This window comes from Oculina patagonica, chromosome 6 (genome assembly GCF_052425735.1).
Source record: "Oculina patagonica isolate OP01 chromosome 6, crgOcupat, whole genome shotgun sequence".
Lineage (NCBI taxonomy): Eukaryota > Metazoa > Cnidaria > Anthozoa > Scleractinia > Oculinidae > Oculina > Oculina patagonica.
Window position 1 is genome coordinate 837513 of NC_135763.1, and position 10726 is coordinate 848238.

Below are 10726 nucleotides of genomic sequence, written 5' to 3' on the forward strand. Positions count from 1 at the left end.
AATTTAATACAACCTCTGCTGCAATTTGTAACTGGCATACAATTTAACAACTTCCAAAACCTGATTATGCTCTCTTGCTCATTGTTTAAATAGCCCCTTTTTAACTGGTACATTTTATATGATTCCCATTTCCTCTGCTCAAATTTGCATGAAAAGCCTGGTGTGTTTCATATGAAAAATCTGATTCTGAAAATGCAGTCTTGTCCTCCATAACATCTCTGCAATGTAAAAAAATGTTGATTTAAAATGGTGTTTGGATGACATAAGAAAGAATGTTATTTTATATGGCTTTAGTTGAAATGTTATTTCTGCAGGAAATGTTATCAGTATAGACCTATGCAAAAATGGTTGTCATTCATTTTTGTTGTTTGGTAAGTTTGTTAAAACGCTGATGATGGCACTTAAATATATATGAAATATTATGCTATTGTGAGAATGATGATAAGTTTCAGTGTTTTGGGTTAAATGGCTGCAAAGTAATGACTTAATGAAAGTAAAGTCACCCTGGCCTACCTAGCCTCGTCTTCATGTTTTTGGCAATATAAATAACCCTGTAACTTCCCATTAGATGGAAGTATAGCCTTTGAACTCACACTATTTACTTTGACTTTATCTTTAAGTTAAAGTAATTTAATTTCGTTGACAAATGATTTTTCTGGGAGCCGAAAATAAACAGCCGCCATATTTGTATTGGGTCTATACATGCAGGATTCATCCGTATAAAAGTTATCTAGCCCTTAGCATGCATTGCGGGCTAACATAATTTACTAGTAGATGATAGACACTCCCAATGGAGTAGCTCTCTGTAGCTCAGTGCTAGAGCGGTGCACCAGAATTGCAAAGGTCACAGGTTCAAATCCCATTGTAGCCTGAATTGTTCGCAGCCTTTCTTCTGACATCAATGTTCAAGTCAGTCATGTGTAATGGGGACCTGGGCTAATAAGCAACTTTCCTCAAGTTATTTACTTTTCTGATAATATTCAATGATATCTTTCAGATGAAGTAAAAATTTATATTACTGTATAATGTCAGTTTTTTATTGAGGAAAGAGAAGGGGGTGAGGGGGGGGGGGGGGGGGTGGACACCACTTTTGGAACAAGAACCCTTCAAGAACCAAAGCGGAGGTAGGGCACTGGGCTTGAAATCTTGAGGTCCTGGGTAGATGGATTTGTGTTTGGTCGTCCCGAATTCAACTCCTCCACGCTATGTAAATAGCCAACTGGTCAACCTCCTGCCAGTTGGGGTTTTTAACAAGTTTCTGTTCGATTTATACTGAAATTATATTTGTTTATCTATTTACAGTGTCCTCAATTAGCACAGCAGTGCTACATACATTGAACATTAATGAAGTGATATATTTTTGAAATTAATATATAAATTCATATATTTTCCGGGTATTTTCCTCCTTTTTTCTTTGTTGCGTCCCGGGGGTCTTTTTTTTTTTTTTTTTTTTTCTTTTTTTTTTATTTATTATTATTTTTACTTAGGGACAGGAGCCTCGTGGGAGCTCGGAATTTCTTGGTGCAAATGATGTTAAGATCTCATACTGCTAGAATTAATTAGTTTTGAGAGAATGTGTGAAAAGAAACATATGAATAAATTAATTAAGCTGGAAAAAATCAGTGGCACACGCTCACTCGGAAAAAAAAATTCGAATTTTCGGCATCGGGGGTCGACTACCTCTGCTTGGAGACCTAAGTTTTCCTTTTTGTTAAACTTGGCACTGATTTGTGAAATGCCACTTACCAGTTAAGTACACACTTTGTCCAAGACTTCACCCATGGCGTCAGCGAGATCATCAAAACTGTCCACCAGCACGTAGTGACGGTCTCCGGCCATGATTTTCAGTTCATTTTCGTCCACTTGCCAAGTAACACCAATAGCTACGATTTTCACGTGGGATGCAACCTGTACAAACAAAAGTCTAAAGTTCTATTCACAGTCTTTCAAATTGCACTTGTACCCTTGTAGTAGGTGGTTCCCTGTCCCCTCCCCCTTGTCCTTTTCGGCGGAAACGTGAGGCCCGAAGCGTCGAAAAGAAAAAGAAAAATGATACTTTAGAAGAATAAAACTTTGTTAAATATTCAAGGTACTGTAATTTCAACTTCCATAGTTTGTTCTACAGACAGCCTGTAAGAAAGTACGCGCTAAAGCCGCACCTTTAATAAGAAGCCTCTTTACACATCCGGCGGGTTGGTTGCTAACCCGGACGAATCACCGCACTCCCCGGGTAACCCTATTACAGTCAATCTTCTGTAAGCGTTTACACGAAAAAACTTTCCAACCCGAGTTAATTCCTCTTGCCGGGTAATCTTTTTTGCGGATCGGGTTGATTCGGCTGGAAGGGCTTACAATTTCCATGTAAAGAGTCCGTAAATGGCCAACCCGGGTTAGCATTTTGTTACAAATAACCATGTTTAGTATGTTTGTTTGTTTTCTTCTTCCATTATATAAGCCACCACCGTTCAGTGAAACCAGGGTTTGTTAAAAAAAGTGGCATTTTGTTTCTTTTTATAGTTTCTCATTTCCAGTTTTTCGTGACAACAAAGCTGACCCGGGGCAGCATCGTGGTATTAAAAACTAACATTGGTTACCAGCGCCAGCAGTACTAGGGAACTTGGGTTCATGTAAAAATTAATGTTTGGAGTGTGTACACCAAGAAAATACAAGTGAAAACTCCAGCGGCAAGCCGACCCGGGCTGGTATCATGTGTTATAGCCAACCTAGGGTCGTGTAAAGAGACCCTATATTGAAGTCTACAACTCAATAGAAACACAGAACAAGCTCGAGCAGTTGACGTGTTGATGGTGCGAGAATTTACTTGCTTTCTTTTTCTCGCAGCGTTTTATAAAAAGAAATAGACGTTTTCTCCGCGTTGCTATCAAGTTACATAAACACACGCAAAAGTTCGGAAGAACTTGAAAACTGTGGAAACACTCGCCTGCGGCTCGAGTTCCCAGAGCTCCTAGTTCTGCCAAGCTTCCATAACTGGAGTAAGCACAGAACACGTGCTTTATTTATAAGCGTTAGGACATTTTAAGAGATGGTTCGGTTTACTGGCTACTTTGTACCTTCAAAGAATGCACAGGTGGTATGAGTCGGAAACTGCCACCCCAGGTAATACCATCTGTAAGGACAACCACGCAACGCGGTATCACGTGAAAGTCACGTGCACCGTGATCTTTTCTGTAGAACTTTTTGGCTTCCCACAATGCTCTGTCAGTCAGCGTGGCACCTGAGGGATATGTCATGTTGTCAAGTTTGGCGTCCAGGGCTGCCGGACTGTAGAACTGTGTGTCATTAAATGAAAAATCCGGGTGAACTCTGTGGTCATAGTGAAGGCAAGCGAAGTGAGTCTCGTTCGCGGACACGTTGAAGTAGTGTGTGAATTCTTTAAGAAATGACTTGACAAGCTGGAAAGCTCGGACTCCTACGCTTCCAGATGCGTCGACGACAAACGCAATGTCCAGCGGCACCTTACATTCTGAAACACAGAAGAGATGAAACACAGGGAGATGCGTTTAGTCCATTACAATTTGCTCTACACGACAGACGGCTTAATTTCCGAGAAAGCTTTGGTATGTAATTAAACTCGCCCGAATTTTGTTTTAATTTTAATGTAGGCGATTTTTGATTGAGTTTCGTAAAACCAAAACCAAAGTTATCAGTCTCAAATCACAAATGACACAGGCACAAATTAAAAGAATAAACGAGCCGAATGGCAAACCCGTGTGAGTGAGTCATGATCTATAGATCTATGATTGGTTTTGGTTTTACTAATGAGTGATTGGTCGAGAAAGTAGAGCGAAATCACTAAGTGCAGTCAGTAAGTGTAGTAATGCAAAACCAAAGAAAACGCGAATTACCTCCGAATTTCAAGTGAAAATCGCTCTATAAATATAGGCGATTTTCAAGATTGAGTCAAATGCAATGCAAGCCGAAAATTGATTTTTGCTAAAAGCCAAACAACTCGGCGTCCTGGAAAGTCAAGGCCGTCCCATTTTTTCTGTTTACCGTCGTCCGACCGAACAGAGACACAATCCGCCATATTGTCATTTTTAACAACAGCCTGAGAAGATCCGGAACGCGAAACGCGATTTTTAAATATTAACCCGGAAAAGACGGAAAAAGAAAACAAATTTTGGGGTGTTCCAAAAAAAAAATTGTGATATTAGAAATATCACAAGACTTTTCATTCCAGCGGTTGCAGGAAAGTCGTGGATGCTCGCAGATTGCAAAAGAGTGTTTGGGATTCATCTGTTTTCGCTTTTCTCGGCAATTTAACCTTTCTCGGTTCTCCATTGGCTCCCATTACCGCCATGTTGTTTTTGTGACCACGTTCGTTGTTTCCAAGCTCTTAGTTCCAGTTTGCTCCTGATTAATTTTTGGATCCGACCGACGGACCGAAAATTAGGAAACGCATTCGACGGTAAACGCAGAAAAAAGGGGACGGCCCAAGCTGTTTTAAAGTGTCAGGCATAATTAATGATAATGATAATGAATTTTATGGTTTTTTTTTTTTTTTTTTTTTTTTTTCATGATCAGGCGCGCGTGAACGGCAACAACGCAAAAAATGCTCTGTTGGTTGCGTTTGTACTTGGTTCACGAATTAAACCTCATGGACAAAGGTAAAGCAACCAAATCACCATGTACACATTATTTCAGTCGTGATTTAATGACCCTTTAATGGCAGGAATTTTGCTTGCGCTCGCGTAAAATTTGCTTTTTGTACTTTCCTATATTGGCCGCGTGTTACTGGTAGCAAGCAAGTGAGGTGCGCGCGCAGGCTGCTAAATAAAGTGCGTAGAGAATTCAGCGCCATTCCTTTGCGATGTTGTTGTCGTCTTTTTATGAAATTGTGCTTACTTATAGTTATTTTAGGCTTTGTTGGTGCTGCTGTGGTTGGCTTTGCTGTGGTTACTTCAGTTGTTGGTCTTGCTGTGGTTGGCTTTGCTGTGCTTACTTCAGTTAATGGTCTTGCTGTGGTTGGCTTTGCTTTGCTTTGCTTTGTTTTTGTAAGTGGCTGTGCTGTAGCTACCTAAAAGTGAAGCATTACCAGACGATAAATTGATAAAACAAATGAACATTTTCGCGGCGGTGATTGAAATAAAACATAACTATAGACGTTCTGTTGGCCGCAATATGATTGGATTCAAGAAACTGTCGAAAACGAAAGTACATTTGAGAGGACCACCGTGGCGAAATCATGTGCCGGATCCTTCCACTGTAGAGGGTCTAATCAGCTATAACTAAATAATAAACGACGTAAAAACGGAAGGCTGATTAAACGGTATGAGAGCATATTTAAATTCCAATATTTCGAAGGCATGGCCTTTCTTGGCCTTTCTTGGCCTTTCATGGCCTTTCTGAAGAAAGAAGGCCGTGTCTTCGAAATATTGGAATTTTTATATACTTCCATCAGCCTTACATTTTATCTTCAAGAAACTATCTCGCTATATTTCAAGTCATTTTTCCAATGCACGCAACTATCATTTATTTGAAGGAGCCCTTTAAATAATGAAACATTTTTCAAGATGCGCGTTAATTTAGACTCAAATTTGCCATACTTTACTTTGGCGAATTAATTACAGTTTAGAAGTAAACTAGAACTTTTTCACGTAGACAAATTGCGATTAAAAGCTAAATAATATTAATGCTGTTTTGTACACTTACTTCGTACACGAAGTTCGTCCAGGTTTTTCCAGCGCATATCCTGTTTGAACCAGTTTTGTTACACTTTTTATAGTATTCGTCTATACAACTCTTTTTCCTCTTGGGGGATGTGAAGTCCTTGCCTGCCCAGCACTCCCCGTAATACTGGATACCAAAGTATTGATAGCCCATGTCTCTTGCCTTGCTCGCACAACGACAGACCAAGCTTTAAAATAAAACAAACGATAATCAACAACATAAACTAGGGAAACTTGTTGGAGCCAGGGCGTTATGTCGGTATCGATTTGACTAAGATTGTAGATGTGTTTTAGGGCCTTGTTGGCTTCCTGACCACAAATTTGAGTGCTCGCGTGGCGGGATTTGCCATTTTCTTATAAGTCTCAAGAGAATATCTTATTCTTTTGCAATTCTCTACTTAAAAAGATATAATTTATATACTGCGCATAAAACTTCAGTCTTTAAACTACCTGTTTGGCTAATATCTAGCTAGTCCCTGAGAGTGTTTTACGTTTACAAACACTGAGCAGCAGTTGTCAGCTTTGCAACTAATCAAGCAAAAGGCCATATTCACGACAGCCACCATGTTGGTCTTCATACCGTATAATGCAAATTAGCCATAAAGTCATGGACTCAAATTTAAATTTCCCGTTTATAAAACCCTAAGTCGCCGTTCTCGTAATTAAGAGCCTCGGATTCTTGGCCATTTAAGGTGGCCCTCGGGTACTTATGAGGCTGACAGTTCCCTTTTTCAAGCGCGTTTTAAAACGGGAAAACGTGAAGCGATTGCTTAGATTTTTGAGAATCTGAAAGAATAATGCTTAAATTATATAAAATGATAAATTTTGTGGCGATCAAACGCGATTTGTTAAAGTTATGAGCAATTTTCGGAAGCCTTCGTTTTTAATTAAATGCGATTATTTTGAAAATGCCACGGTGAATTTTTCTGTAATTACCCCAAAACGCTGCCAAACAGTTGAAGTTTACTCACAACAACTTACAGGGAAATCCACTCCGTAGATTTCCTGAACGAGCGACAACATAATTTTGCCTTTAAACACTGTTGTGTTATGCGTCTGTCTTGACCGTCGCATAAATGTGGTACTTATAATAACCCAGTACCAGCCAGTTTTAAGGCTGATGTCACCTTAATCTTGTGTGGAAAAGTTAAAAAGATCGTGTATATACATCAAATGTTAGCAGTCAATAAAGATGGATGGTTTTCAGCCGAATTTTTGAAAATATCAAACAAATGACGTTATTTAGAATTGCGGAAAATTTGTCGATTTGTTTTTCATTTTTTTAAAGCTGCAGCTAGAACAGGATATAGCAAAGGTTTGTGCCGAGTTTCAGCGTGTTCCTATCATACGGTTTGAAGAATTTCGGTCGGAAAGTCAGGTACATTTACTTTCCAAGATTTGGTCGCTTTGTAAACCCCGAATTTCAAATGAAATTATACTGTTGTTTTCGAAGAGAGGTGTTGCTTTCAAATTCCACACCATCTTAATTTTGCCACTTGGAAAAAACACAGCCTGAAATAGTTACTACCAGGGGGGGGGGGGGGGGGGGGGGGGGGGGAAGAAACGAGGTCTGGGACCGAGTAGCGATGCTCTCACAACTTGCAAAGCGATCAATTCACGATGTAGTCAGCGGTTTTTGGACGATGATGCAACAGGCAATCTTTTCCCGCGAAATGGAAGCTGCTATGTCGTGGAATCACTTATTATAAAGGGGTTCAATTCTCTTAACTAAAAATCTAAAAGCAGCTGTTTAAATCCGAAAATTTCGTCATCGTCGTGTAGTTTTAAGAACGCAGAATTTTGTGATGCCGTGCTACTTTTCAGTGCTGAAATGCAAATGTTTGACATGTTTGTACCACGATTTTCAACTGGCCCACATGGGGATTGTAAATGAAGTAAAACAAAGAAAGACCAAGTCAACAAACAACCTCAAACAATAGAGCAAGAACAATAGCTCCGACCAGCGCGGGAATATTCGATCGCCACGTTTTCATTACCATTCCCGTGATGGTTTTATTTCATAACAAACACCACATATTGACACCAAGAACCTTTCCGGAGAAATTTTCGCTGCTTTAAAGTCAAAACTTAGAAAGTCTTTTTTATTACTACATATATAAAAAAAATCGAACTCTCTCACTGGTCCCATGTTTTTGTTTTGGCAAGTTCACAAAGAAAGGAGCTGCTCATGCGCCTTAGAGACATCCGCTAACTACCGCCCCGATGATTGCTTTGCAAGTTGTGAGAGCATCGCTCAGATTTCATATAAGAGAATGTATGGGAAGTTGCTTCCCCCCCCGGTTACTACTAAAATGACAAATACCGTTCCTACACATGTATTCCCTGACGGTAGAAGATCGTGCGGAATTTGGAAGTAACACCTCTCTTCAAACAACAACAGAATAATTTCATTCGAAATGCGAGGTTTACAAAGCGATTAGAACTTGGAAAGCAAATGTACCCGACTTTGCGACCGAAATTCTAACCGTATGACGAATCGGCTCGACAACCTTCAAAACTGGCTGGTACTGGGTTAGTATAAGTATCACATATATGCAACGGTCAAGACAGACGCAAAACACAACAGTGTTTAAAGGCAAAATTATGATGTCGCTCGTTCAGGAAATCTACGGAGTGGATTTTCCTGTAAGTTGTTGTGAGTAAACTTCAACTGTTTGGCAGCGTTTTGGGGTAATTACAGAAAAATTCACCGTGGCAATTTCAAAATAATCGCATTTTATTAAAAACAAAGGCTTCCGAGAATCGCTCATAACTTAAACAAATCGAGTTTGATCGCCATAAAATTTATCATTTTTTTTTTTGGTTATGTGTTTTTGGGGGGTTTTTTTGAATTTTGGTTTTTTTTTAAAAAAAAAAAAAAAAAATTTATAAAAAAAGGTATATAATATAAGCATTATTCTTTCAGATTCTCAAAAATCTAAGCAATTGCTTCACGTTTTTCCGTTTTAAAACGCGCTTAAAAAAGGGACCTGTCAGCCTCCTAAATACCCGCGGGCCACCTTAATCAAAAACAAGCGCGAACGCTCGCAAAAGCTCCGTCAGCTCATAGCAATTAGCTTTTGCCGATGAAAACTTCTGTTCATTAAACTGTTGTCAGAGTCGAGATAGTACTTATTCTCTTAAGCTGGAAACTGAAGCTTACATAGTGGCTCTAATTCTCAGTACACTTTTGGAAAACAGCAATTACCTTGGAAGAGTCGTGTTATAGGTTACCCAGAAGTCCTTGGTGCCACGTTCATTCAAGATGTTATGGGGAAGAGTTCTTTGTCGCCGAGAATCCTTGAAACAGCCCATAGCTTTGTAAGCGGCGGGACAACTTTGACCAAATGCTAAAGAAAATGAAACGCTGTTGTTAGAAGTTGAAGACTTATAATATTAAGACTTATAATATTTTCGCAATTCTTGCTAGTCCTAATTCCGGGAGGAGCAGGTTTGAATTTTGCGAACCAGATTAGCTCTCCTTTCTGATAAAAATTACATGCTACAGAAAAGCTGTACTTGGCGCAAGGTAGAAGGAGTTTACACAAGCTCAAACTTAAAAGATTTTTATGTGACCATTAAATGGTTAAAAATCAAACAGTAATCATGGATTTTTCTCCTGTTCCTATATTTCAATAAGGGTAGAGAAGGAAAGGGGCAAAAACCCGGAATCCCACAAAAACTTTTATACTTCAGTAAGCAGATGTGAGAGTTAAAAGAGGTGGTATTTTTATTTCGAACAACCCTTTGTAAAATAATAAAAAAGTGAGTGTACAGTTGAAAGGATTTATTCCAACTCATAAACCATAGCGGTTTTCTTTTCAGTAAAAAAATTGGACGCGATAAAAGCCCCCAACCATTTAAACCCGGTCAGTAGCAATGTTACTTGAACATGGTCTTATTTTCTAAGAGTAAAGAGTAAAAAAAAACTGTTGGTTGTTTTGGATTTGTTTAGCCCGGTTTAAAAGCCGCAAGGTTGAGGAGCAATATATCCGCACGTACCTCACAACAGTGAAAAATATTTTTATATTGTCAAATTAAAAGGTAAATTACTAATGACTTACCCTCATGTGTGACAACTGTAAGCACGAAAACTAAAATCCAGACAGAAATTGCATTCATGTTCATCGATTCTATGCTAAAAGCAGTACAGATTCGCAGCAGTTTTAGCGGTTTATTACCGATGAATTAAATGTGAAGAAACTCATTTAGTGAACTTTCCATTAAGTGCAAGTTTTTAAGAACAATACATGGCCTCGTCACTAAGAGACCTAAAGTGCTTTTTGAGACTTTTCTTATTGATGTAAACCGTCCTAAGCTTAAAAAGCATGGACGACCACTGCTAGCGAAGGAGTACATATTGTACAACTTTTGTTTTAATTGTCAGTTTGAGGTAAGACGTAATGAAAATGCATTGTTGGTCATTGTTATATCGTGTTGAGCTTTTTGTAGCGAAATGATCAGTACTCCCTTGGTAATCAAAGCAAATTTGTACCTAACATTTTAGATTTGCTGGTTTTTTTTTTCAGTTCTGCTTAAGTGTATTTAGAAAACACCCTGTAAGAAAGCTGGCGCTAAAAGTTGCACTTCTATTTAACAATTCGACTATTAGCCCGAGTTTTCTTTAAGCAAATAGTGAACGAGGTGCGGCCAAGTCGTCTCTCGCTCGTAGAAAACGAGCGCGAGTAGTTTAATTATTTGAGTAGGCACTCTAAAGAATTGCAGTCCCAAACCTACAGATGTTTAAAATTTTAAGCCAAAAGTCAAGAAACATTTTCCTTTTAAGAGCAACGCGCGTTTGAATGTGCTCTTATCAGCGAATGGAAAACAATGAAAGAACCAATCAGATTCACGAATTTTCAATGGAACACGGCTGAGCGTCTACTAAAAACTCGATAGGAACACAAACCAAACCCGAGCTGTTGATGTGCAATGATAGCGCGGGCAAAGAGAACTTTCATTTTGATAATTGAAATAAACGAGTGATTTAGATTTATTTTTCTTTCGGAGTTAGAATACATTTTGTGAAAGTGTGG

At 38.9% G+C, this 10726-nt stretch overlaps 1 protein-coding gene across 1 annotated transcript; it reads right to left on the bottom strand.

Moving 5' to 3' along the window:
• Nucleotides 1–81: 81 nt before the first annotated feature.
• On the bottom strand, nt 82–9812 carry LOC144656509 (uncharacterized). The gene is made up of 7 exons (XM_078516730.1): nt 9755–9812; nt 8899–9040; nt 5674–5878; nt 4867–5038; nt 3072–3484; nt 1747–1908; nt 82–218 (listed from the first exon to the last, which is right to left on the bottom strand). Exons 1-6 carry the CDS (start codon nt 9810–9812, stop codon nt 1750–1752), a joined length of 1149 nt encoding a protein of 382 aa, XP_078372856.1. The 3' UTR covers nt 82–218; nt 1747–1749.
• Nucleotides 9813–10726: the final 914 nt, after the last annotated feature.